At 62.1% G+C, this 26,198-nt stretch overlaps 4 protein-coding genes across 4 annotated transcripts; 2 read left to right on the top strand and 2 right to left on the bottom strand.

Moving 5' to 3' along the window:
* The first annotated feature begins 1,799 nt into the window (after positions 1-1,799).
* Positions 1,800-7,287, top strand: CELA3B (chymotrypsin like elastase 3B). The gene is made up of 8 exons (XM_074161707.1): positions 1,800-1,894; positions 2,028-2,104; positions 2,199-2,296; positions 3,658-3,792; positions 3,891-4,027; positions 5,304-5,449; positions 5,539-5,691; positions 7,214-7,287. Exons 1-8 carry the CDS (start codon positions 1,861-1,863, stop codon positions 7,229-7,231), a joined length of 798 nt encoding a protein of 265 aa, XP_074017808.1. The 5' UTR covers positions 1,800-1,860; the 3' UTR covers positions 7,232-7,287.
* Positions 7,288-9,625: 2,338 nt separating this feature from the next.
* TMEM269 (transmembrane protein 269) lies at positions 9,626-12,335 on the top strand. The gene is made up of 7 exons (XM_074161708.1): positions 9,626-9,650; positions 10,704-10,748; positions 11,264-11,411; positions 11,501-11,598; positions 11,697-11,840; positions 11,926-12,126; positions 12,226-12,335. Exons 1-7 carry the CDS (start codon positions 9,626-9,628, stop codon positions 12,333-12,335), a joined length of 771 nt encoding a protein of 256 aa, XP_074017809.1.
* A 997-nt stretch (positions 12,336-13,332) lies between these two features.
* On the bottom strand, positions 13,333-14,385 carry SVBP (small vasohibin binding protein). Its single transcript, XM_074161717.1, has 3 exons — positions 14,339-14,385; positions 13,675-13,796; positions 13,333-13,551 (listed from the first exon to the last, which is right to left on the bottom strand). The coding sequence occupies exons 2-3, from the start codon at positions 13,792-13,794 to the stop codon at positions 13,465-13,467; spliced, it is 207 nt and encodes a 68-aa protein (XP_074017818.1). The 5' UTR covers positions 13,795-13,796; positions 14,339-14,385; the 3' UTR covers positions 13,333-13,464.
* Positions 14,386-17,980: 3,595 nt separating this feature from the next.
* Positions 17,981-22,351, bottom strand: TRIM62 (tripartite motif containing 62). Its single transcript, XM_074161694.1, has 7 exons — positions 22,174-22,351; positions 21,413-21,422; positions 20,768-21,184; positions 20,093-20,188; positions 19,335-19,591; positions 19,143-19,258; positions 17,981-18,531 (listed from the first exon to the last, which is right to left on the bottom strand). The coding sequence occupies exons 3-7, from the start codon at positions 21,173-21,175 to the stop codon at positions 17,981-17,983; spliced, it is 1,428 nt and encodes a 475-aa protein (XP_074017795.1). The 5' UTR covers positions 21,176-21,184; positions 21,413-21,422; positions 22,174-22,351.
* Positions 22,352-26,198: the final 3,847 nt, after the last annotated feature.

Genomic DNA, 26,198 nt, shown 5'->3' with positions numbered 1-26,198 from the left:
GCTATAGGGAACACGGGGGCTTATAGGGGCTATGGGGTAGTATGGAGGCTATAGGGGACACAGGGCATTTATAGGGGGCTATGGAGGCAGCGGGGGACATGGGGCAGTATGGGGGCTATAGGGGCCACAGGAGCTTATAGGGACTGTGGAGGGAACCAGGGGCATGGGGCAATATAGGGACTATGGGGGACACTAGGGGCACGGGGCAGTATGGGGGCTATCGGGAGGCACAAGGGGCTATAGGGGCTATGGAGGGAACCAGGTCCATGGGGCAGTATGGGGGCTATAGGGGACACAGGGGCTTATAGGGGGCTATGGGGGGCAGCAGGGGCGTGGGGACAGTATGGGGGACTATGGGGGACATGGGGTTATAGGGGCTGTAGTGGAACCACGGGCATGGGGGAAGTATGGGGGCTATAGGGGACACAGGGGCTGTAGGGGCACGAGGCAGTGTGGGAGCTATGGGGGACACGGGGGCTTATAGGGACTATGGCACATGGGGGGCACAGGGGCTACGAGGGGCATAGTTGGTTATAGGGGCTATGGGGGGGCACAGGGACCATGGAAGGACCACACAAGGACCACGGCAGACATAGGGGCTATAGGGGGCACAGGGTCTATAGGGGCTATTGGGGGCACCAGGTGCATGAGGGTTTATAGGGGCTATAGGGGCCACAGCTGCTATGGGGGGCAGAGGCTTTTATAGGGGGGCTGCCAGATGCCATGTGCATGGGTGCTATGGGGGTATAGGGGGGTATGGGGGCTATGGGGAGTATGGAGCATACTGTGGGCATAGGGACCATGGGGGGCATGGGGCAGTATAGGGGCTATGGGGATACCAGGACATGAGAGTATGGGGGGGCTGGGGGCTATAGGGGGCATAGGGTTTATAGTGGCTGGGGGGCGCACCAGGTGCACGAGGGGTATAGGGGCTATGGGGGGCACAGCTGCTACGGGGGGCACATGGGCTGTAGGGAGTATGGGAGCTATGGGGTCACAGGTGGTCTGGGGGCACCAGGGACAGGGGGGTATGGGGGCTATAGGGGACGCCGGGGCTCCGTAGGGCACAGGGGTTATAGGGTGCGTGGTGTGCACCATGAGCCTATAGGGATCCGGGGGCATGAAAGGCTATAGGAGTGCCCAGGGGGCTATGGGGGGCTCCAGGGGCATTGAGGATACAGGGACTATGGGGGTTACGGGGTCCAGGAGAGGTGTATGTGTGGGGGCCACAGGGGGGCACCAGGTAGGGGGGTGTCCCGGTTTGTCCTATGGGGCATTGAGTCCATAGGGGCCATAGGGCCCATATGGGGACACCAGGGGCACAGAGAACGTGAATGGGGACTACAGGGGCTATGGGGGACACAGGGGCAGGGGGGGTACGGAGTCCATGGGGGGCACAGGGTTATAGGGGCTATGGGGGGCACCAGGGGCAGGCTGGGTATGGGGTCTATAGGGGCACAGGGTCTATAGGAACCATGGGGGGCACCAGGGCAGGCTGGGTATGGGGTCTATAGGGGCACAGGGGTTATAAGGGCTACGGGGGGCACGTGGGCAGGGAGGGTGTGGGGGCTACAGGGGACACAGTGGGGGCTATAGGGACTATGGGGGGCACCAGGGGCAGGGGGGGGTATGTGGTCTATAGGGGGCCAGGGGTCTATAGGGGCTCACTGGGTGGGGCTGGTTGGGCACCGGGTGCCACGTCCCCCCAAGGCCAAGGTTAATGGTTAACACCCCCCCACACCCAACCCCCAGGTGGGCACCGGGTGCCCGTTCCCAGGGGTGCCCTTGGGGGCCCCCGATAGCGGGAGGGATTTAAGGCCGGCAGCCGCCCCCCTGCGCCCTGACTGAGCCAGGACCACGATGCTGACCCTTCTCCTGCTGCTGGTGGCTGGTGGTAAGGTGTCCCCGAGCCTCCACCCGTGTCCCCGAGCCCCCCCCAAACCCCACATCCCCCAACTCGGGGTGTGTGTGTGTGTGTGTGTGTGTGTGTGTGCCCGGTGGGTGACGCGTGCCCCCCTGTCCTGCAGGCAGCCAGGCCGCGGTGCTGCCGGGCTCCCGGGTGGTCAACGGGGAGGATGCTGTGCCCTACAGCTGGCCCTGGCAGGTGAGTGGCGGGGGGGGGGGGGGGGGAGGGATAGGGTGGGTGGGGGGGTGGTGGCACCCATGGGTGGTCATGGCACCCACCGGTGTCCCCGCAGATCTCGCTGCAGTACGAGCGGGACGGCACCTACCGCCACACCTGCGGGGGGACCCTCATCGCGCCCAACTGGGTGATGACGGCCGCCCACTGCATCTCGTGAGGGACCCCCCCGGGACCCCGGGAGGGTGATGGGGGGGGGGGGGGTGAGGGGTGCGGGGGGTGGTGGTGGTGTTGCAGGGCACACAGAGGTGATGCAGGGGGCAGGGACGGGCGCATGGAGGAGGTGCAGGGGGGTGTGGGGTGCAGGAGGGGGTACAGGGGGGTGTGGGGTGCAGGGATGGGTGCACAGGGGGGATGCAGGGAGCAGTGGGGCGCTGGGGGGCAGGGATGGGTGCAGGAGGGTGTGCAGGGGGGTGCAGAGTGCAGGAAGGGGTACAGGGGGGTGTGGGGTGCAGGGATGGGTGCACAGGGGGGATGCAGGGAGCAGTGGGTGCTGGGGGGCAGGGATGGGTGCAGGGGGGTGTGGGGTGCAGGGATGGGTGCACAGGGGGGATGCAGGGAGCAGTGGGGCGCTGGGGGGCAGGGATGGGTGCAGGGGGGTGTGGGGTGCAGGAAGATGTACAGGAGGATGCAGGAGGGGGTGTAGGGGGGTGTGGGGTACAGGGGGGCGCAGGGGGGTACAGGGGGGTGTGGGGTACAGGGATGGGCGCAGTGGGGTGCTGAGGGGCGAGAATGGGTGCAGGAGCTGTGTGTGGGGATGCAGGGTGCAGGGATGGGTGCAGGAGGGGTGAGGGGGTGCAGGCGGTAGGGAGGGGCGCGGGGAGGGGATGGGGGGTGCAGGGAGATGTAGGGTGCAGGAGGGGGTACAGAGGGGTGTGGGGTGCAGAGATGGGTGCATGGAGGGGATGCAGGGAGCAGGGATGGGTGCAGGGGGTGCAGAGTGCAGGGGGGTGCTGGGGGGCAGGCATGGGTGCAGGGAGGGGTGTAGGGAAGGGATGCAGGGTGCACGCGGGGGGGGCAGGGTGCAGTGTTGGGGTGGGGGGTTCTGAGTGCGAGGAGGGGGTGCTGGGTGCAGTGATGGGGTCCTGGGTGCACGGTGCAGGAGGGGGGGGTGCTGGGTGCATGGTGGGGGTGCTGGATGCAGGGGGGGGCAGGGTGCAGTGCTGGGGTGCTGGGTGCAGGGAGGGGAGCAGGGGTGATGTATAGTGCAGGATGGGTGCATGGGGGGGTCAGGGCGCATGGAGGGGGTGCTGTTTGCAAGGATGGGTGCATTGGGGGGGCAGAGGGTACAGGGAGGGGGGTGGTGGGTGCAGGATGGGTGCATGGGGGGGTCAGGGTGCATGGAGAGGGTGCTGGGTACGGTGATGGGGTCCTGGGTGCACGGTGCAGGAGGGGGGGTGCTGGGTGCGGGATGGGTACATGTGGGGGGGTGCTGGATGCAGGGAGGGGGTGCCGGGTGCAGGGAGGGGTGCAGGAGGTCTGCGCTGTCCCCAATGTCCCCTACTGTCCCCGGGCAGCTCCACGCGGACCTACCAGGTGGTGCTGGGCGAGTTCGACATGAGCGCTGAGGAGGGCCCCGAGCAGCGCATCCCCGTGGCCTCCAGCGACATCTTCGTCCACCCCAAATGGCGAAGCTCCTGCGTGGCCTGTGGGTGAGTGGGGTCCCTGGGGAGGGAGGGAGGTTGGGGACATTGTCCCCACCAGCTCCCCCCCACCCCCCGACCCTGTGACACCCGTCCCTGTGTGACAGCAATGACATCGCCCTGATGAAGCTGCAGCACCCGGCGGTGCTCAACAGCCAGGTGCAGGAGGGGCAGCTGCCACCCCCGGACACCATCCTGCCCGATGGGTACCCCTGCTACCTGAGCGGCTGGGGGCGGCTCTCCAGTGCGTCCGGGGGGGACACACGGGGCCAGGGAGGGAGGGAGGAATGGGGGGATGGGGAGATGGTTGGGGAGATGGTTGGAGGGATGGATAAGGAGATGGATAGGGGGATGGTTGGGGGAATGGTCGGGGAGATGGTTGGAGGGATGGGGAGATGGTTGGAGGACTGGATGGGGAGATGGAAGGGGAGATGGTTGGGGAGATGGAAGGGGAGATGGTTGGAGGGATGGAAGGGGAGATGGTTGGAGGGATGGATAAGGAGGGAAGGATAGGGGGATGGTTGGGTCCATGGATGGATGGATGGATGGAGGGTTGGGGTGCTGGATGGGGAGATGTTTGGAGGGATGGATGGGGAGATGGATAGGGGGATGGTTGGGGGGATGGTCGGGGAGATGGTTGGAGGGTTGGATAAGGAGGGAAGGATAGGGGGATGGTTGGGTCCATGGATGGATGGATGGAGGGTTGGGATGCTGGATGGGGAGGTGTTTGGAGGGATGGATGGGGAGATGGTTGGAGGGATGGGGAGATGGTTGGAGGGATAGGGAGATGGATGGGGAGGTGTTTGGAGGGCTGGATGGGGAGATGGTTGGATGGATGGGGAGATGGAAGGGGAGCTGGTTGGATGGATGGATAAGGAGATGGATAGGGGGATGGTTGGAGGGATGGATGGGGAGACGGATGGATGGATGAGACGGTTGAAGGACTGGATGGGGAGATGGGGTGCTGGATGGGGAGATGGCTGGAGGGATGGATAGAGGGAGAGATGGATGGAGGATGGAGGGATGGAAGGAGGGGAGGAAGGAAGGATGGAGGAAAGAATGGAGGGATGACTAGGTGGTGGGATGGAAGGAAGGATAGAGGGATGCAGGGCTGGAGGGCTATAGCTCTTAAAGGATGTGGGAACGAAGAGATGGATGGGTGGATGGATGGATGGATGGACGGAGGGGTGGATGGACGGAGGGGTGGATGGATGGATGGATGGATGGGTGGGTGGACGGACAGGTGGGTGGATGGATGGATGGATGGAGGGGTGGATGGATGGATGGATGGATGGATGGATGGATGGATGGATGGGTGGATGGATGGATGGGTGGATGGATAGATGGATGGATGGGTGGGTGGACGGACAGGTGGGTGGATGGATGGATGGATGGACGGACGGACAGACAGACGGATGGATGTGAGATGGATGGACAGATGGCTGGCCATGGATGGTCAGGGCAGGCAGGAGACCAGGCATGGCCCCCCCCCCCCGGCCCTCCTGACACCCGGCTGGCAGCTGGGGGGCCACTGCCAGACCGTCTGCAGCAGGCACTGATGCCCGTGGTGTCCTTTGAGCGCTGCACCCAGCCCGACTGGTGGGGCAGCCTCTCCATCCGCCGCACCATGATCTGCGCTGGCGGCGCCGAGAAGGCCGGCTGCAACGTGAGTGCCACGGCCTGCCGGGGTGAGGGGGGGAGACATCGGGACCCCCGACCCGGCGCTGACCCTCCCCACCCCATCCTGTACCCCAGGGCGACTCGGGCGGTCCCCTGAACTGCCAGGCGGAGGACGGGAGCTGGGAGGTGCACGGCATCGCCAGCTTCGTCTCGGGGCTGGGCTGCGACACACCCCAAAAACCCACGGTCTTCACCCGCGTCTCCGCCTTCGAGGACTGGATTGCAGAGGTGGGGGGCGGGGGGGCTGGGGGGGGGCCCAGGGGGCTGGGGTGACGGGATGTCAGAGCGCCAGGGTGTAAGGCGCTGGGGTGTCAGGGGGCCATAGTGACAGGGTGACAAGGTGACAGGGTGCCCGGCGTGCCAAGACGCTGGGGTACTGGGTGCTGGGGTACTGGGTGCCATGGCTCTGGGGTGCCAGGTGCCAGGGCACAGGGGTGCCAGGGTGCTGGGGAAATGGAATGCCATGGTGCCGGAGAAACGGAATGCCATGATGCCGGGATGTCAGGTTGCTGGGGTGACACAGTATCGGGGTGACATGGTATCAGGGTGACAGGGTGCCCGGGGTGCTGGGGTACTGGGGTGCCAGGGTGCTGATGGTGCTGAGGTGCCAGGGTGCCAGGGCATGGGGGTACCAGGGTGCCAGGGCACTGGGATGACATGGTGCCAGGGGTGCCAGAGTGTCAGGGTATCAGGGTGCCTGGGGTGCCAAGGTACCAGGGTGCTGGGGTATGGGGGTGCCGGGGTGCTGGTGTACCAGGGTAATTGGTGCTGGGGTGCCAGTGTGCCAGGGCACAGGGTTGCTGGGGTACCAGGGTGCTGGGGAAACAGGACGCCCTGATGTCAGGGTGCCAGGATGTGGGGTGCCAGGTTGCCAGGGTACCAGGGTACTGGGAGATTGGGGTGAAGAGGGTGTCAAGGTGTCAGGGTGCCTGGGGTGCCAGGGTAATTGGTGCTGGGGTGACAATGTGCCAGGGCACAGGGGCGTTGGGGTGCAGGGGAAAAGGGATGTCAGGGTCCCAGGTTGCCAGACCACCAGGGGATTGGGGTGACAGGGTATCAAGGCGTCAGGATGCCTGGGGTACCAGGATGCTGGGGTACTAGGATGTGCTGGGGTGCCAGGGTAGTTGGTGCTGGGGTGCCAGTGTGCCAGGGCACGGGGATGCTGGGGTGCCAGGGTGCTGTGCCAAGATGTAAGGGTGCTTGGGTGCTGGGTGCCGGGGGACTGGGGTACCAGGGTATCAAAGTGTAGGGTGCCTGGGGTACTGGGGTGCTTGGGTGCCATGGTTCTGGGGTGCCAGGTTCCAGGGTAACTTGGTGCTGGGGTGCCAGTGTGCCAGGGCACAGCGGTGCCGGGGTGCTGGGGAAATGGGATGCCCTGATGTCAGAGTGCCAGGGTGCTGTGGCACCAAGGGACTGGGGTGCCAGGGTGTCAAGGTGCCAGGATGCTGGGGTGCTCGGGTGTCCTGGTGCTGGGGTACCAGAGTTCTAGGGTACAAGGGTGACAGGGCACCAGGATGCCATAGTGCCACCGTACCAGGGGACCAGGGCGCTGGGGTGCTGGGCTACCAGGGTACAGGGTGCTGGAGTGCCAGGGCATTGAGGTGCCATGATGCCAGGGTGTTGGGGTACCAGGGTACTAGGGTACAGGGTGCTGGGGTGTCAGGGTGCCAGGTCACTGGGGTGCCAGGGTGCTGGGTGCTGGGGTGCTGTGGGGGTGCTGCCCCCGCCCTGAGCAGCTTCTCCCCCCCAGATCATGAGCCAGAACTGAGCGTGGCGACGGCGACCTCCTGGTGTGGCATCAGGCAAATAAACCCACAGCTCTGGCATGGCGTGTGTCCCTGTGCTGCGGTGGGGGCGGCGGGTGGCACTGGCCGAGCAGGCGCGGGGAGCGCCCGGAGGTGCCCAGATACCATGGGGATGGGCTCCCAGAGACACCCCAGTGTCACAGGGACAGTTCACCCTGAGGAACCATGATGCCATGGGGATGGGCACCCAGAGGCGCCCCGATACCAAGGGGATGGGAACCCAAAGACAGCCAGGTGCCACGGGGACAAGCATCCCGAGGTGCCCTGAAGCCATGGGGATGGGCACCGTGGGGCACCGTGGTGTCGCAGGGACAGGCACCCCAAGATGCCTTGATGCCACAGGGATGGGGCCCCCTTGGGTGCCATGATGCCATGGGGATGGCCCCCTCAAGGCACCTGGATGCCACAGGGAGGCCTCCTGGCCTCCCCAATGTGCCCTGATGCCACGTGGATGGCCACTCAGCAACATCCTGTCGCAATGGGGATGGGCCCCCTGAGGTGCCCTGAGGTCATGGGGGATGGTCCCCCCCTCAATGTGCCCTGATGCCACGGTGGTGGCCACCCAGTGATGTCCTGTCGCCACAGGGCTTGGCCCCCCTTGGGTGCCCCGAGGCCCCGGGGATGGCCCCCTCCAGGCGCCCCAGGACAGCACAGCCATGGCCGTGGCTCTCCCACCGCCTCCTGCCCTCCTGGCCGGGCCGTCGCTTCGCAACCGCTGCCACCAGCGCGTGACCGGCGAACAAAGAGCCCTTTCACCGGCCACCCTGCCGCGCCAGCACCCCTGGGACCCCCCGCCAGGGCACCCCGGGACCCCCCCAACCCCACCCGGGCACCCTGCGGGGATGGGTGCTACAACTACCCCCTAATTCCTCCAGGGATCCGGGTGGAAAATTCCTGCCACGGGGCTGTATAAGTTTTATTGGCCCCTTGTCACCGTGTCCCGGGGGACCTTTGCCCTCCCCGCCGTGGCCCGGCATCGCCGCCGCCGTCCCCCAGTGCCGCCCCGCTATTGCGGGCCCTTTGCTCAGGGATGGCGGGGAGGGGGGGGGGGGGGGGAGTGAAGCTGAAGCCACCCCAACTCGTGACATCCTTGCACGTGGGTGCCGCCCGCTGGAGTACCCCGGGGAGGGGGGACACAGAGAGGGGACCTAACCCAGCAGCGCCCAGCTGAGCCGGCAGTTTCTTATCGGCACGGGGGGGGGGGGGGGGGGGGCACAGGCGGTGACCCCTTCCTGGCATGAATCAGCGGTGACACAGGACGGGGTTGGGAGCGGTGGTGTCCTGCCCGAGGGTGGACGTGGGGACGGGGTGCGGTGGGCATGGCATGGGTGCTACACATGTGGTGTGGGTGCTACAGGTCTGGAATGGGAGCTGTGAGCGTGGTTTGGGTGTTAAAAGCGTGGAATGGGTGCTGTGAGACTGGTATGGATGCTATGAGCCTGGCATGGGTGCTACAAGCATGGCATGGGTGCTGTGAGCTTGGTATGGGTGGTGTGAACCTCATATGGGTGCTACAAAGCACGGCAGGGGTGCTGCAAGTCGTGGTATGGATGCTATGAACCTGCTATGGGTTCTACCATCCTGGCACAGGTGCTGTCAGCCTGATACGGGTGCTACAAGCCTGGCCATGGGTGCTACAAGCCTGGCCATGGGTGCTACAAGCCTGATACGGGTGCTACAAGCCTGGCCATGGGTGCTACAGGCCACCACATGGGTGCTTCAAGCCTCACACAGATGCTACAAGCCTGGTCATGGGTGCTACAAGCCTCACACAGGTGCTACTAGCCTGGCATGGGTGCTACAAGCCTGGTCAAGGGTGGTACAAGCCTGACACAGGTGCTACAAGCCACTACATGGGTGCTACAAGCCTGACACGGGTGCTACAAGCCACTACATGGGTGCTACAAGCCACCACATGGGTGCTCCATGCCACCACATGGCTGCTATGTGCCACCACATGGGTGCTGTGAGGGCAGCACGGGTGCTGAGACCCTGCTAAGGGTGCTGTGAGGCTGGCAAAGGCGCTGTGAGCGTGGCACAAGTGGTCCACGCCTGGCACGGGCGCTGCGAGCCTGGCATCGGCACTGCAAGCCTGGCGCGGGGCCTTTGAGGGCTGGCATGGGCACCGGGAGCCTGGCATGGCCACTTGGCCCCCCCCGGGCCAGCTCCTCCCTCACCGCCGGCGACAGCCGCCTCCGAAAACCCCTGTGTCCTCTGCCCGGACCCACCCCCGGTGCCGTGACTCAGCCGGAGAAGCCTTTTCCTTATATAACGCGGTGCCTGCTCCGCCGTCCCTGCCTCAGTTTCCCCTCGCCGGGGCGTCACTGACACCCCCCCACCCCGTCACCGCCGCAGCCATGTGGATGGTGTCACCGCCCGCCGGTAAGTGCCAGCTCGACGTCCCGATGCCCCTCGGCCCCTTCACAAGGCGTCTTTCCCACCCCCCTCCCCAAAAAAATCGCTGTTTTTGGGGGGGGTTGGAAGAAAACGAAGGGTTTCTCGGCAGTCACGGGCTGAGCGCCCGCTCGCTCGGCCCTGAGAATTGGGGCGGAAAAGCATAAAAACAATAAAGCAGCCCCAGAAAAATAGGTTAATTCGGCACCTCCTCCAGCTGAACCCCCTTTTCCTCTTGGCCCTGGAGGGGGTGAGACCCCCCTGAGGAGCACAACACACATGGGGGTCACCCAGGAAGAGCCAAACCACCCTTTTTTTCCCTCAGAAATAGCAGTAAGAAGCACCGGCAGTGGTGGGGGGCTGAGGAAACCCCTCCCTCCCCAGCTCTTTGCTTTTGGGGCTAGAAATGCCAAGAACGGGCAAGTTTGGGCGTCACGGTGATGTCTTGGTATTGTGACACTCATGGATGCCTGGTGACCCTCCCCAGGGGCCTGATCCTGCCTGGCACTGGGGAGGGTGAGGATGGTGATGGTGAGCCCCAAAATTGCCATTTTTTGTCACTTTTTGCCTTTGGAAATCCCAAATCCCAAACAAAGGTGGGGGATGGCACAAGGTGTGAGTTCAACCCCCCAAAAACCACCGGATCCAGTAAAATCGCAGGCGGCAGACCCACCGTCCCAGCGGATCGGGGGGGATTTTCCATCCCCGACCGGCTCAGCCCGTGCCGGCGGCTCGGGGCGCGGTGTCCAAAGGTCACCGGCGGTGGCCGCATCCGTCCCCACCGCCGGCACGCGGAGCCACCGGCCCCGCAGGACTCCCCCAAACCAGGAATATATTTTCAATTCCTTGCAAATTAGGGGTTGTGGTTTTTGGTTTTGTTTTGGTTTTTTTTCACTTTTACACCCCGGGAGCTGCTTTCGGCGGCGTTTCGGCACCGGGACGGTGATGAGTTGGCCCGGGCTCAGCCGGGAGCGGGTAAAGGGGGGGTGGGTCAGGGAGGGGGTGGCTCGTGTTTTGCTCTGACGTGCTGTTTTCTTTCAGATGAAGGATCTCCCCAGCTTGCCTGGCTTTGGGACCACGGCAAAGGCAGGGTGCAAAGCCCACTAGTAGGACATGACCCTTAAACTCTTTCTCTAAAGCTTAGCCCTATAGGTATATAAGATCAATAGAGCTTAAAACTGGGGTTGGCTTTTAGTCTAAGCTTGGGTTTGGATTTCTTTTTCTTTTTTTTTTTTTAAATTTTATTTTTTTGCAGTTCTTTTATTGGTTTCTTTGGTTTTCTTTTCGCCTCTGGCACGTAGATAAGAGGCAGGGCTTGCGAAAATAAAAAAACCAACCAAAATCCCACCGCTTGCTAAAAGGCTTTTGGGGGCTTCGGTTTGAGAAGGGGAACGGCCAACAAGGCTCCCGCCAGCGGCAGCGCCCCCAGAAAAAATCTCCTCCAGCCCCTTCCCAGCGCTGGAAGGGGTAGGGGGGGGCCTGTGGGGCTTCGTTCCCCCCTCCCCGGCACCAACCTGCTACCTCGGGGGGGTTGAAATAACTCCCCAGTTGGAACGGGGCGGTGGGTTCTGCCGCTCACCGGGCGCCCGGGCGGGTTGCAGGTATTTTCCAGTGCACCAAGAAGCTGTTCCTGAGCGAGAGAACGGGCCGGGGCCGGACGCTGGAGTTCATCCGGAAAAACGCCGCCAACGGGCTCTCGGTGGCCAACCTGGTGGCCGGGCTCTCCTCCGTCCTCTGCAGCCTCAACAGGTGGGGGGAAAAAAGGAGGTAATGGGGTGAAAAAGGAGGGTTTCAAAGAGAGGGGGTCACCCCGTTTTTGCCCTCTCCTCCCTCCCCAGGCAATACCACCACTCCTGCTGGCTGCTGCTGGTGGGCTTTCTGCTCGATTTGGCCGACGGAGCGGTGGCCCGACGGCTCGACGCCTGCTCGGCGCTGGGTGAGTCCATCCCACCGCCCCCCGTGGACCCACCGCCGGGGTTCTCCCTCTCCTTCCCCCCAACACCATTTGGCAGCCGCCCCGTTCCCTGCCCGCAGGTGCCAAACTGGATGATTTCGCCGACTTCACCACCTTTGGGCTGGCCACGGCGCTGCTGCTGCAGCCACAGGGTGTGCTGGATGGGCTACTGGCCATCGCCTACGTGATGGCCGTGTTTGCTCGCCTCTGCTTCTTTTCCAGTGGTAAGATGAGCGTTTTTGGGGGGCAACAGGGGGATCTTTGGGGGGTGATTTCCACCCCCCCGGCTGAACATCTGGCACCCAGCAGGGATCCCCTTCACCTACCGGGGGCTGCCCTGTCCCTACGCCTCCTCGCTGCTGGTGAGCATCTTCCTGCTGACGGCGGGGAACATCACCCTGCTGCGCATCGTCGCCATCATCATGGTCCTCTTCATGGTCGATCGGGGTCTCTACCCTCACGACAAGGTGCTGGAGTCTCAGCTCTGGAAGAAACTGGTTTACGCCGGAGGTAACGACGGGGAGAAAGTCAAGGGGGGGTTAATTAAACCCACCGGGACGGCGGTGGAGGAGGAAAGAGCAGATGCCAAAGGCTTTTCCCCATCCGCAGGGGTGGTGGCCGTCCTCTTCTTGCCGGCGACAGTGGCTTCCGTCTATTGCCTCGCCTGGTCGACGTCCTACATCATCTTCCCCTTCGCTGTCTGGAGCTGTGCAGCCTAAACCCTGCCTCTACCTAATGCCTAGTAAAGCCTTCCTCTTCTCCTCCTCCTCACTCTTGGGTGCTGCCTCCTCTGCCAGGATCTCCCTTCACTCTTCTCACCGAAACCCAGCCACGGCAGGAGCCTGTTAGAAGACAAAAGGGAAACAATTGAGGGGCAGGAGAAGCTCCACTTCAGGGGAGCCCCAAAACACCCTCCCCGTACCCCATCCTTCGTGGGAGGGGTGAGCAAAACCCTGTCCCCCCTTTACAAGAACAACAACTCTACTCCGGAGACTCCCAAACCCTTCCCCGCACGAGGGAACATGAAATTTAGGGATCGCTCCTACTGAACATGGTTAACAAGGTGGAAGTTTGCACCCCCAAAAACGAGGACACCCCCTCCCCAAAGGTTAGAAACTGCCGATCAAATCTCCAGAGCGTGTTTGAAACCCAATTCACCAGCAGCATTTTGGTATTTTTAATTGTTAACCATCACTGTAGGGAAATGATTTCTCTAAGGTGTTTTATTCCCCCCTCCTCGCCTCAGTATTCGCTCGCTGGGGGGTGGCAGGGAGGTGGAAAGGGGAAAGTGGGATTTGAAGCCGGTGATCTGAACTCTCTGAAAAAGCCGGAGGATGCCGGACGGCGGCTGGAAAGCTCAGGGCGTGTGGGTGGAGGAAGGAAGCGAAGGTCAAACCTTGTGCCGAGCGGTGGAGAGAAACACTGGGGGTCCCCGGGGAGGCTCCTGCGGCGCGAGCAGCTGTGAGAGCTGGACGTGGCCCCCGCCATATCCCCCTGCCGCGGCCGAATCCAGGCAGCGGGAGGGCAGGAGACCGTTGGCCTTGGCAGAGAAGCGGCCGGGGGCTCGCTCAGTGTGAGGAGGGCCGGAGCTGGCAGCCGGCGGCCACAGCTGCTCTGGCACCCCGCCCCGATCCAGCCTCCCCCACGCCATTCCCAGCCGGCACTGGGCCGGGATGGAACCACCGGTGCCGCTGAGGGACCAGGAGCCGGAGAAATGTGGAACCACCACAGATTTTATTTAAAAAAAAAAACAAACAAAAAAAGCAGTCATTCAGTAATAAATAACAAAGGGGTTAGAAAAAGGGACGGGCGGCAGATAAGGGGGGACTGGGGTCATTTGGGGGCGCCTCACTCGCCGGAGGCCTGCATCTGTTTGCAGAAGGAGTCAAACTGCTGCTGCTCCAGCTCCGTCATCACTCGGTTGAGGGCGTAGATCTGCGGGAGGGGGCAGAGAGAGGTGATGAGGGGGGAGGATCTGGCCCCAGGCAGAGAGCGGTGATGAGGGGGGAGGATCCGGCCCCAGCATTGCCGTTGTCCCCCCCTTCCCGGGTCGCTCACCTCTGCCCTCTGCCTCTGCTTCAGTTCCTGCTGAGCTGATTTCTGCTTGGCCTTCTCCAGGCGGGCCGCCGGCTCCCGGGGCTTCGGCCGCTCCTTCCGCCCCCCCCCACTCGGCTCCATGGCTGGATCAGAGCGGGGGGGGGTCACCCCAGGGCCCCCCCAACCCCCTTCTGCCAGCCCCACTGCCCTCAGCTCCACGGACAGGCCCCCTGGCCTCACCGCCCCCCCCGGGCATGCAACGATACCCCTGCCCCACTGTGCCCATAACCACCCCCCAACAACCTGGGTCCCAAAGGGGCCCCCCCAGGCACCCTGAGACCCACAGGTGTCCCCCCCAACCCCCCAGGCACCCTGAGCCCCACAGGTGCCCCCACCCCCAGGCATCCTGAGCCCCACAGGCCCCTTAACACCCCATGTCCCCCAGCCCCCTTAGCTGCCTAATTTCCCCACACTCCCCCCCACAGCCTCCCCCCCCGGCCCCACAACCCCCTATAGGCCCCCACACCCCACAGCCCCACCTGTCCCGCAGGCCCCCGTGCCCCACAACCGCCTCTCCACCCCCGCAGCCCCACAGCTCCCCCGCGCCCCTCAGCCCCCTAATACCCCTCCATGCCCCCCACAGTCCCCGAATCCCCTCAGCGGCCCCCCCCCAGCTCCCCAGTACCGGTGGGGCCGTGCCCGGGGCAAGATGGCGGCAGGGCCCCGCCCACTCGGCGCGCGGCTGCCTGGCCTACGGCGCATGCGCAGACGTGCGGCCGGCGGGGGGTCCCAGTGCGCATGCGCGGGCAGCCACCGCCGCCCGCCCACGGAGAGGAACAGCGCCGCCTGGCGGGCGGGAGGGCAGCCACAGCTCGCCCCCCTATAGCCCACCCCTATATATCACACCCCTGTACACCATACCCCATAGAGATCACCCCCTATCTATCATCCCCCTATACGTCATACCCCATACAGCCCACCCCCTATATATCACCCCCCATACATCATATCCCTAAGTACCCCACTACCCTCATATACCATACCCTCCTATAGCCCACCCCGTATATACCATACCCTCCTATAGCCCACCCCGTATGTATCATACCCCTGATATATCATACTCCATATAGCCCACCCCATGTATAGCCCTACCCCTGATTAGCCCACCCCTATACAGCCCACCCCTGTATAGCACATCCCCTGTATAGCCCACCCCCTATACACCACACCCCCTATACACCACACCCCCTATACAGCCTGACACAGGCACAAGGCCCTACAGCCCAGCCCCGCTCTTCATATCATGTCCCCTCCTATATAAACACTCTCTATACACTCACCTTCCACACCCTGGCCCCTCCCCACAGCACGGTCCTATAGGCAGCATCCCCTATATGGGAACTGCTCCTATATGTAAGCAGCATCCCCTATACAGACCCCTCCCCGTCCCCTCTGCACTGTGACAGGGTGGCACACAGTGCACTATGGCACGGCACAGTACATATGGCATAGGGTGCTGTGCAGTGTGTATGGTGTGGCACAGCGTGGCGCAGAACGTATAGCGTGGCACCACACAGTGCAGTATGTACGGCACGGCACAGCGCTTCACGGCACGGTGTGGTACGTATGGCATGACACAGTATGGTGCAACAAGGTACGGTGCAGTACATATGGCACAGCAGACCACGGTGCACCACGGGACGATGCAGTGTGTATGGTGCTGCACGATGGCATGATATCATATATACGGCACTGCACGTATGGCACAGCATGGCACATATGGCACAGCACAGGACGGCACGTATGGCACAGCGCAGCATGTACAGTGTGGCACAGTAGGGTGCACCATGGCACAGCACATATGGCACAGCATAGCACATATGGCACGGCACAGTATGGTGCGGCACATATAGCACAGCACAGGACATATAGCATGGCACAGTATGTTGTGGCACATATGGCACAGCACAGGACCTACAGCATGGCATAGTATGGTGCACCATGGCATGGGACATATGGCACAGCATAGCACATATGGCACAGCACAGTATGGTGTGGCACATATGGCACAGCACAGGACGTATGGCATGGCACAGTATGTTGTGGCACATATGGCACAGCATGTTGTGGCACATATGGCACAGCACAGGATGTATGGCACAGCACAGGACCTACAGCGTGGCACAGTACGGTGCACCATGGCATGGGACATATGGCACAGCATGGCACATATGGCACAGCACAGTATGGTGTGGCACATATGGCACAGCACAGGACGTATGGCATGGCACAGTATGGCACACCAAGGTACAGTGCAGTACCTATGGCACGGCAGACTGTGGTGCACCACGGGACGGCGCAGTATGTATGGCACTGCACGACGGCATGATACCATATATATGGCACTGCACATATGGCACGGCATAGCACGTATGGCACAGCACAGGATGTATGGCACAGCACAGTGCGGTACATATGGCACAGCACAGGAGGTATGGTGTGGCATAGCACGGTGTGGTACATATGGCACAGCACAGGATGTATGGCGCAGCACAGGACCTACAGCACGGCACAGTACGGTGCACCATGGCACGGGACATATGGCACAGCATCGCACATATGGCACGGCACAGTATGGTGTGGCACATACGGCACAGCACAGGACATATGGCATGGTACAGTATGGTGTGGCACATATGGCACAGCACAGGATGCATGGCACAGCACAGTGCGGTACATATGGCACAGCACAGGACCTACAGCATGGCACAGTACGGTGCACCATGGCACGGGACATATGGCACAGCACAGGACATACGGCACGGCACAGGACGTATGGCACGGCACAGTGCACCACGGCACGGTGCAGTATGTATGGCGCGGCTCAGCACGGCGTACCACGGCACGGTGCCATACATACGGCACGGCACAGCACGTGCAGCGTGGCACAGCACAGTGCAGCGCACAACGGCAGGGTGCCGTAGACACGGCACGGCTCGGTGCAGAACGGAGGGCATGGCACATGATGACATGGCGCAATATGGCACGGCACGGCACAGTGTCATAGCATTGTCCAGGTTGGAAGGGACCTCTAAGATCATCGAGTCCAATCATCAACCTGACTCTGATAGAACCCATCACCAAACCATGTCTCTAAGCTCTATGTCAACCCGGCTTTTGAATCCCTCCAGGGATGGTGCCTCAACCCCTTCCCCGGGCAGCCCCTTCCAAGGCTTAATAACCCTTTCCGTGGAAACATTTTCCCCAATATCCATCCTAAACCTCCCCTGGTGCAACTTGAGGCCGTTTCCTCTTGTCCCATGGCCTGTTCCTTGGGAGAAGAGACCGACCCCCCCCTGGCTACACCCTCCTTTCAGGGAGTTGCAGAGAGCGAGAAGGTCTCCCCTCAGCCTCCTTTTCTCCAGGCTGAACACCCCCAGCTCCCTCAGCCTCTCCTCACGAGACTTGTGCTCCAGACCCCTCACCAGCTCCGTTGCCCTTCTCTGGACCCGCTCCAGCCCCTCGATGTCTTTTTTGTGGTGAGGGGCCCAAAACTGGACCCAGCCCTTGAGGTGGGGCCTCACCAGTGCCGGGCACAGGGGGACGGTCACCTCCCGAGTCCTACTCGCCACGCTGTTCCTGACACAGGCCAGGCTGCTGGTGGCTTTCTTGGCCACCTGGGCAATGTGGCACAGCACGGCACACCGCGGTGCGGTACATATGGTATGGCACAGCACAGCACGGCACGGCACATGTGCATGGCACACCGTGGCACGGCGCATTATGGCATGGCACGGCACACCGTGGTGCAGCACATATGGTATGGCACACCACGGCACAGTAAACACAGCATGGCACACCCTGGCACGGTGCGATACGGCACAGCAGGGCGCAGTATATCCATTATGGCATGGCACAGTGTGTAGGGCACAGCACACCACGGTGCACGATGGCACAGCAGGGCACACCGTGGTGCAGCATGTAGGGTATGGCACGGCACGGTGCAGTACCCGGTGTGGCACACCACAGCACGGTGCCATGCCTGGTGTGGCACCCTGCTGCACACCACGGCACCATACGGCACCCCCCGGGGTTCTCCACCACCCGGCCCCTTCTCTCCAAATCCTTTTATTGCAGCGGCCCGGCCCCCGCCCCCCCCCCCCGCGCCGGGACCCTCCTGGAAGCACAGGACAGAGGAGGGGGGGGATGAAAAGGCCGGATCCTGCCCAGTGCCGGGGGCAGTTCCTGGGGCAGGATCAGCCCGAACCTCCACCAAACAGCGGGAAAACACCCCAGGGGAGGGGGGCAGGACGACACCACCCCCCCGTTAGATGCGAACGGTGTTGATGCGGAGGGGTTGGACGTTCTTCCCGTTGGCGTGACTCTGCCCGGGGCTGAAGTAAGAGCAGAGCTTGCCGGGAAACCGCTCCCGAAAAGTGTAGAGCCAGGACATGTCATCAGCGTTGTAGAAGATGAGGAGCCCCTTGTCGTAGTCCAGGAAGACCCCCACCTTCTCCAACTTGCTCTTGACATTGAGCCGGGTCCAGGGCTCGGTGCAGGCGCTGTACTGGTTCCCGTCGTGCATGACGATGCAATAAAAACCTCGGCTGGGCTGAATTTGGATGCTGCCCTTGCGGGTGACGGCTTCGTGAGCCAAACCGATCATCCACTGGGTCTTCTCGGAGACCACCACCTCCCAGTAGTGGACCCCGCCACCGAAGGCCTCCGAGCCCAGGACCGAGACCTCCACGTCGAAGCGTTTGGGGGAGTCCTGCAGCGGTTGGGGGTGCAGGTTGCCGTACGCCACAATGGTGCAGTCGTCGGAGAGGATCAGGCGGTGGTGAGCCGTGCCGGGGTCCAGCGTCAGGGCTGCCGGCACTGGAGGGGGGGGACATGGGGACAAGGTGGGGACAAGGTGGGGACAAGGTGGGGACAAGGTGGGGACAAGGTGGGGACAAGGTGGGGACAAGCGTCAATGCAGCGCCCAGACCCAGCACAGGTGGCTCTGTCCCACTGGTCTGGAGAACAGCACGGTGTGGAGAGGGCCACCAGCACATCCCCGTTCTTCATCAGCGTGTCCCCATCCCTCACCGGTGACGTCCCCATCCCCATTCTTCACCAGCACATCTCCATCCCTCACCAGTGATGTCCCTCATCCATCAGTTTGGAAGACACCACAGTGTGGAAAAGGCCACCAGCACATCCCCATCCTTCACTAGCATGTCCCCATCCCTCACCAGTGATGTCCCCATTCCCATCCCTCACCGGTGATGTCCCCACCCCTTGCTGGCATGTCCCCATCCCTCACCAGTGATGTCTCCACCCCTCACCAGTGGGTCCCCTTCTGTCACTGGTGATGTCCACATCCCTTGTTGGTATATCCTCATCCCTCACTGGTGATGTCCCCACCCCTCACTGGTACATCCCCACCCCCACCCCTCCCCGGTACTCCCCCGGCCCCGCAGCTAGTGCATCCCCACGCCCCTCACCGGGATGGATATCCTGGAAAAGGGATTTCCAGATGGTGTACTGCAGCGGCCCCATGTATTTGGAGGTGGGAAAGTCCTCGTAGGTCAGGTTGGTCTCGTGGATCTTCCCCTTCAGCCTGCGAAGGAGAAACAATGGAGAAGAGGCGGGAACACAACTTGGGGGACTCCCAATGTCACCCTGGTGTCACCCACCTCTCGGAAAGGGACGCAACGCCGGCTAAAAAGACATGTTTGTCGGCTTCGGCCAAGCGCTCCTGGAGGATCTGGCTGCCCTCCTGCACCTTGCGGAGCTGCTGGCTGTAGCGCTGGATCTTCTGCTCGATGTCGGTCAGTGTCCGCGCCGTGTCTGCCTCCAGCTCCTCCAGCATCGCCTTCTGCCGCTCCCGCAGCAGCCGGTGCAGCCGCTCGAAAGCCTCCCCGATGGTCACCCGCAGGCTCTTGGCTGAGGACTTTTGGGGTGCAGGTATCAGGACCAACCCCCCCCCTCCCGCCAAACCTGCCCCGACCCCTCCATGAATCCGTAATTCCCAAAATAACCCCCACAGCCCCGTTAGCCCAAACGATTCCAGATGCTCCAAGTATCCAAGGAGGGATATTTGACCCCACACCCCTATAGAAAACCTAAAAAAACACCCCGTTGCTGGCAGGGATGGAGAGAAAATTGAACCTCGCTGAAAGGTGAACCCCTGAGCAAGGAGAAAGTGATGAATATAAAATAAAAATTAATTAAAAAGATAGAGAAAAGCAGCCCTGAAGGAAATAAAAGAGGGATAAGCCACCTGAGGGGTGGCTTTGTCAACCTGCCGGCAGGTTTCAGGGTACCAGAGAAGGAAAAAATGGAGCAGGTCCACAAAACTGTGGGGTTTGGGGTCTTTGGAGGTGCTGAAATCAGGTCGGTGAGGCTCGGGGACAGGGTGCTATTGGGGGCACAGCCGTGTCCCCACTCGTACCTTGGTCTCAGCCAACTGCCGTTTGAGGAGGTGCAGGGCTTCTGTGTGGCCGCGCTCGCTCTCCTGCAGCCCCTGGAGCTGCTCCTTCAGCTCCCGCTGGGGAAAAAAAAAAAATCACATAAAATAGGGGATTTAGGGAAAAAGAGGGATTTAGGGATCCCAGCAGGCAGCTTTCCTGCCAAAACCCGGCTTGTGGGGCTACAGGAGAGGTGGGAAAAGGGGGTGCAGGGGTGGCAGGGGCACAGTCAGTCCCTGCTGGCACAGGGGTCCCATCCAGGGCAGAGCTGGGCGTGGATAATGGATTGGGGGGGTCTTGGGGAGCAGCTTGGCAGATCCATGGGAGTGCTTGGCCAGATGGTTTTGGGGTCGCCAAGGATCTCCAGTGTGGATGGAGAAGGGGGCATCCCATGGGGGGCAGCTGTAGAAGTGCGTGTGGGTTGATGGATGGACAGACAGACAGAAGGAAGCCACAGGGCTGACCCTGATGGGGACAGGAGTGTGGGGACAGACGGACGGGAGCCAACACTGAGGCAAGAGGGGACAGACGGACAAAGGAGCTCAGAGCAGGGGATCCTGGAGCTCCCTGGCCAAGAAGGAAGGGATGGACGGAGGGATGGACGGAGGGATGGACGGAGGGATGGACGGAGGGATGGACGGAGGGATGGACGGACCCACCTGCAGCTCCTCAAAAGCATCATCCACGTTGGTGACCTGGTGCTGCTCATGCACGGCGGGCTCGTCACAGAAGAAGCAGACGACGGCACGGTCGGTGAGGCAGAAGAGCTTGACCTTCTCATGGTCCTTGCAGGGGAAGGGGCTGCGTTGGGCCCCCAGGATGGCGTCCAAAGGGAAGGCGCTGTAACGCTCCACGATGTTGGCCAGCTTGAGGCTGGGGGCCAGGGTGGGTTCGGTGAAGGTCCGGCGACACTCGGGACAGTCACGGGTGCCCTGGGGCTCCTGGCGTACCCAGTGCTCGGTGATGCAGCGGCGGCAGAAGTAGTGCTCGCAGCCGAAGCTCACCGGGTCCTGGTAGATGCTCAGGCAGATGGAGCAGAGCAGCTCGTCCTTCAGGCTGCAAGCCATGGCTCGGGGCTGGGGGAGAGGCTGGGGGGGGGCAAGAGGGTAAAGGGGGGTCCTGGGTTGTTGGTGGTGGGAGATTAAAGGGGAAATGGGGGGCCTAGGTGCGAGGCTGCTAATGAGCGGGCTGGAATAGGGAGAATTTGGGGTCAGGCAGCAACGGGGGGGCTGCAGTGGGATGGAATTAGGGGGTCAGATGGCAATGGGGGAGTTGCAATGGGGGGAATTAGGGGGTCAGACAACAATGGGGGGGCTGCAATGGGGGGAATTAGGGGGTCAGGCTGCAATAGGGGGAAATGAGGGTCAAGCAGCAATGGAGGGGTTGCAATGGAGGAGGAACTGGGGGGTCAGGCTGCAATAGGGATGGGCTGGGAGGTGCAATGGGGGGAACTGGGGTGTCAGGTGGCAATGAGGTGGCTGGGGGTGTTGCAGTGGGAGGGAATTGGGGGGTCAGATGCCAATGGGGAGGTTGCAGTGGAGGGGAATGGGGGGGTCAGGCTGCAATGAGGGGGTTGCGATGTGGTGAAATTGGGGGTCAGGAATCAGCAAGGTGGTCTGGGGAGGGTTGTAATAAGGGAAAATTGGGGGGGTCAGGGTTTAGTGGAGGGGCTGGGGGGATTGCAATGGGGAGAACTGGGGGTGAAGCTGATACGGGGGAGCAAGGGTGGGCTGTAATAGGGCGGACAGGTGGTGAGACTGATACAGGAGACCGGGGGGGCTGCAATAGCGGGCACAGGGGGTGAGCTGATATGGGGGAGCCCGGGAGCGGGGGCTACAACGAGGGTCCCCGGGGAGCGGCTGCAATGGGGCTGCAACGGAGGGGCCGGGGCTGAAGCTGCCGGGAGGCTGCAACGGGGGGACCCGGGTTCGAGACCGCCCCCCCCCCTCCTCCCAGATCCCACGAACACCTGGGTTCCAGACCGCTCTCTGCCCCGCGCCCCACCAAGCTCCCGGTTCGAGGCCGCCCCCCGCCTCCCCCAGCCGCCAGTGCCCGCTGCCCTCACCAGCCGCAGGCCGTGCCGGTTCCCGGTGCCGGTGTCCGGTGCGAGGACAGCGATCCCCCCGCCGCCTCACAGCGCGCCCCGCCGCGACGGGCGGGGGTGGGCGAGGAGGAGGAGGGGGCGGGGCCGCGTGGCACTTCCTGCCCCCCCCGCGGCCACAATGGTGCCGCCCCCGCCCCATTGTCCCCCGCGCGGCGCGGCCCACCGGCGCGTACCACCGCCCGCCTGCGAGGGGGGGCGCTTAAAGGGGCCGAGGAGGCGCTGGGCGGGGGGGGGGCTCTTAAAGGGACCGCGGCTCTCGGCCCGCAGTCCCCTCCGCGCCCTCCACCCGTGTCCCGGCCCCGCCACCTGTCCGTCTGTCCGTCCAGCCGGCGCCCCTTCGCCCACCCAGCCCTCAGTCCGTTCTGCTGTGCCTCTGCCCATCCTCCTGTCCCTCAGTCCCTCCATCTGTCCATCCCTCTGTCCCCACGTCCCTCCATCTGTCCATCCTGCCATCCAGCTGTCCATCCATCCATCCCTCTATCTATCCACCCCTCCATCGCTCTGTCTGTCCATCCCTTTGTCCCTACATCCATCTATTCACCTGTCCGTCCTTCCATCCCTTGGTCCCTCTTTCTATCCATCCCTCTGTCCCTCCATCCATCTGTCCATCCCTTCATGTGTCCATCTGTCCATCCATTCCTCCATCCATCTGTCTGTCCTTCCATCCATCTATCCATCCTTCCCTCTGTTCCTTGGTCCCTCCATCTGTCCATCCATCTCACTGTCCCTTTGTCTGTCCGTCCATCCCTGCATCCCTCTGTCCGTCCATCCCTGCATCCCTCTGTCCATCCATCCATCTGTCCATCCCTTGGTCCCTCCATCTTTCTGTGCCTCCATCTGTCCATCCGTACCTCCATCCACCCCTCCATCCATCTGTCCATCTCTCTGTCTGTCCACTCCTTCATTCCTCCCTCCCTTCGTCCATTCATCTCTCCATCCCTTTGTCCCTCCATCCATCTGTCCATCCCTCCATCTGTTCAGTCCTCCACCCATCCGTCCCTACATCTGTCCATCCATCCATCCCTCTGTCCCTCCATCTGTCCATCCCCCCAGCTCCGTGCTCACCACCGCTGCCCCCACCCCAGTCCCTGCCAGCGCAACAGGGGACCTGTGGGGACAGGGTTCACCACAGGTGACAGTCCCATCGGTATTGCTGAGAAAACACCGGCCTTTCCCCAAATTTTACCAATTTGGCCAAAAATCACCTTGAAAGGAGCATTGGATGATGAGCTTCTGCTGTCCCCTCCCGTGTCACCTTGCTTGGCCGTGGTGGGACCTATGGGGGGCTTGTGGGGACTGGAGGGCTTTACCAAGAGCTGGCTGCCCCACGGCAACACCAGCTGCCCCACGGCACTGCCGGTCACCCCACAGCGGGTGTTGTGTCCCCCCCCAAAAGACCCCATGGAACCCCAGGGACCCGTTCGCTTCCTCCTGGAGCAGGACCTGGGACGGGTCCCCCCGGCCCTGCGGGAGGAGGGGGGCGGCAGTGGGGCTGTGGGGCCTGGAGGATGGAGACGGAGGGTGGGGGGACACATGCAATTCCCAGGGGGGGTTTAAGCTGCACATTCCGGAGGCGGCGGGAAGGCCTGGCCGGGAGCCAAAGGGAACAAACTCCTCGGCTCGGATCGCCCCGCTCCCCCCTCCCTGGCACCCCCCCCTTTTCCCCACCATCCCCCCCACCAATCCCTTCCCCTCCTGTCGGGGAACAACCACCCGCTTCGTTCCTCTTCCCGACAGGCCCCAAACGCTTGGAAAAAGCCAAAAAAAATCATAACAAACCCACAGGGGTTTGGGTTTCGGTGTGTTTTTTTCTTTTTTTTCCTGCTTGTTTTCCTGCATTAGGAATTCAGGTCTTGTCTCCCCTCCGGGACCCACCGGGGACCGAGCAACGGCTGAAATTAAATCATCAAAGCGCCGCGCTGGCTCTGCTGGAGAAAAAAAAAAAAACACCTTTTTTCACCCCAAATCCAGATTCAGGGCTGGGGGGGTCCCATCCCGGCTCGTTAATGGGTTATTGTTTCATTTGTACCCCAAGCGCGTGGCTGAAATACCCGGGAATTTCGGGCGAGGGGGAGCATCGTGCCGCTGGAGCACGTGGCGGCTGGCCGGGATCGCCGGCGGGATGAGCAGGGAAACCGCGGGGCGGGTATGTTTGGGCAAACAGGGAAATTAATCCCAGTTAATTAGCAAATTGGCTTCGTTACCTCCTGGTAACCCCGGTGTGAGCCGAGGGAGGTTCCACCATTCCCTGATTCCTGGTTTTTTTTTTTGGGCTCTGGCGCACCAGAAGGTGCCAGGAGGGAGCGAGGGTCCGGTTGATCCGGCAAAGCGCGGCGACGTGCCCGCTGGGCAGGGAAAAAGCCGAGTCCTTCCCACGTGTGCCGCGTGTGCCGGCGGGATGCCGGCGGGAAGGGAGGCCCCCGAGCCGCCCTGCTGGAATTTTCTCCCCCCCTCCCGCCTTCCTGACGATGCCGGATGAAGCGGCGCTGCCGGTGGGACGGGGCATGCCAGGACCTGCCCGCTGGGCTCCTGGCATCCGTGACTCCTTCCCGGCACGGCTCTTGGCCAAGGAAGCAGGGACCACAGCACCAGAGCCCATCGCCTGCCACCCCACGCTGGCACTTCTCATCTCCTAAGTGCTTTGCAAACATTAACTAATTAATCCTAATTAACTCATTACCTAATTAGAACCAAACGGCCCTCCCATTTGCAGGGAGAAGGGAAATTCATGCACCTTGATTTCCCCCCACACACCGAACACCCCAAAATCTCTGTCAGCTTCATGCCAGCACCGGCGAGGACCTTGGTGCCCAGCCCTTCCTATCACTGTGAATCTGGGGTGAAAAACCCTCTTTATGGGTTCGCTAACCCTGAGAAGCCGGGAATGAGAATTTTCACCCTCCGGCCCAAGCAGCACCGGGAACACCGGCATCACTGATGCCCATCATGGCCACACGTCGCAGGGGAACCTCCTCCAGGGCAGGCGGCGGATGCTTCCACCAGCTTTTCATGGAAAACGAGGGGTTTCTTGAGAAGAAACCAAGCAGGTGGGTGGGATGGAGGAGTTTTGGAGAGGCATTTCCCAATGGATTTCCTTCCTGGTGTCCCAAAGATGGGGACAAAGCCTTTGGGGACACCAAAAAAGTGGACAGGAGCCCTGCGTCGCCCCTCAGGGACATTCCGACCGGGACATCCCAGGTGGCCCTCTGTAACCATCTCCCTTCTCCACCGAGCCAACCGGAGGGGTTTTACAAAGCACCGGTGCCGGATCCAGCTTCCCGGTGATGCCGAGATGGGAAGGAGCTGCCATGGCGGGGGGAAGGCGCAGGTGTAGCGGCCCCGCGGCTCTGCCGAAACCCCCGCGGCGGTGATTTACGGCTGTGATTTACCTCCGCTCCCGCCTTCCCCTCTTGTTAATCGCGGTTGGATCTGTCCCAGGGGCAAAACCAGCCTTGGAACCATATTTTTTTTTCAGAAGGCGAGCGCTTATTTTCCTCCATTTTGCAACCCAGGATGGAGACGGGCACGGTTTTATTATTATTATTTTAATTTTCTTTTTTTAATCCCCGCATACCAACCGCCTCCCCAGGAAAGGGGCCCCTTTCCCACACCCAAGATTAAATCCACCCAATGTAGGGTCGGGAAAAAAAACAACCCCAGGGCTTCGCTTATCTCAGCCAGTCTCCACAAGGACGGTCCCAGGAGATGTCCACCAACCCTTGATAGAACCCCCTGAGGTCAGGGGTGAACCACACCGTGCCCTCCCGCCGCAGATTTGGGGTTGGACAATCCCCCACCCACCCCTCACCCCCTGCTGCCGAAGTCAGGAATCACCTAAAATGGTGCAGAGGTTTAAAACCACCAGTTTCATAATCACAGCAAGAAAAAAAAAAAATCCCAGCAGCCGAAAGCCCCGGCGTCTGCGGGAGGAAGCGAAAGCATCGATGAAAATAAACCCAACAAGGGGGAACTCAGCGCCATCAGGC

The sequence above is a fragment of the Numenius arquata genome, chromosome 20, assembly GCF_964106895.1.
Source record: "Numenius arquata chromosome 20, bNumArq3.hap1.1, whole genome shotgun sequence".
Lineage (NCBI taxonomy): Eukaryota > Metazoa > Chordata > Aves > Charadriiformes > Scolopacidae > Numenius > Numenius arquata.
This window is presented reverse-complemented; position numbering and strand designations above follow the sequence as displayed.

Bases quoted from the DNA above. Each gene is read 5' to 3' on its own strand.
- SVBP (XM_074161717.1), bottom strand. From the start codon at position 13,794: ATGGAGCCGAGTGGGGGGGGGCGGAAGGAGCGGCCGAAGCCCCGGGAG. The intron at 13,552-13,674 runs GTGAGCGACCCG...CCCCTCCCGCAG, and splicing joins AGCAGAGGCAGAGGGCAGAG to ATCTACGCCCTCAACCGAGT.
- TMEM269 (XM_074161708.1), top strand. From the start codon at position 9,626: ATGTGGATGGTGTCACCGCCCGCCG. The intron at 11,599-11,696 runs GTGAGTCCATCC...CCCTGCCCGCAG, and splicing joins CGACGCCTGCTCGGCGCTGG to GTGCCAAACTGGATGATTTC. The intron at 11,841-11,925 runs GTAAGATGAGCG...GGCACCCAGCAG, and splicing joins CCTCTGCTTCTTTTCCAGTG to GGATCCCCTTCACCTACCGG.
- CELA3B (XM_074161707.1), top strand. From the start codon at position 1,861: ATGCTGACCCTTCTCCTGCTGCTGGTGGCTGGTG. The intron at 2,297-3,657 runs GTGAGGGACCCC...GTCCCCGGGCAG, and splicing joins ACGGCCGCCCACTGCATCTC to CTCCACGCGGACCTACCAGG. The intron at 5,450-5,538 runs GTGAGTGCCACG...CCTGTACCCCAG, and splicing joins CCGAGAAGGCCGGCTGCAAC to GGCGACTCGGGCGGTCCCCT.
- TRIM62 (XM_074161694.1), bottom strand. From the start codon at position 21,175: ATGGCTTGCAGCCTGAAGGACGAGCTGCTCTGCTCCATCTGCCTGAGC. The intron at 20,189-20,767 runs GTGGGTCCGTCC...TTTTTTCCCCAG, and splicing joins ATGCTTTTGAGGAGCTGCAG to CGGGAGCTGAAGGAGCAGCT. The intron at 19,259-19,334 runs GTGGGTGACACC...TCTCCTTCGCAG, and splicing joins GTTGCGTCCCTTTCCGAGAG to GCTGAAGGGGAAGATCCACG.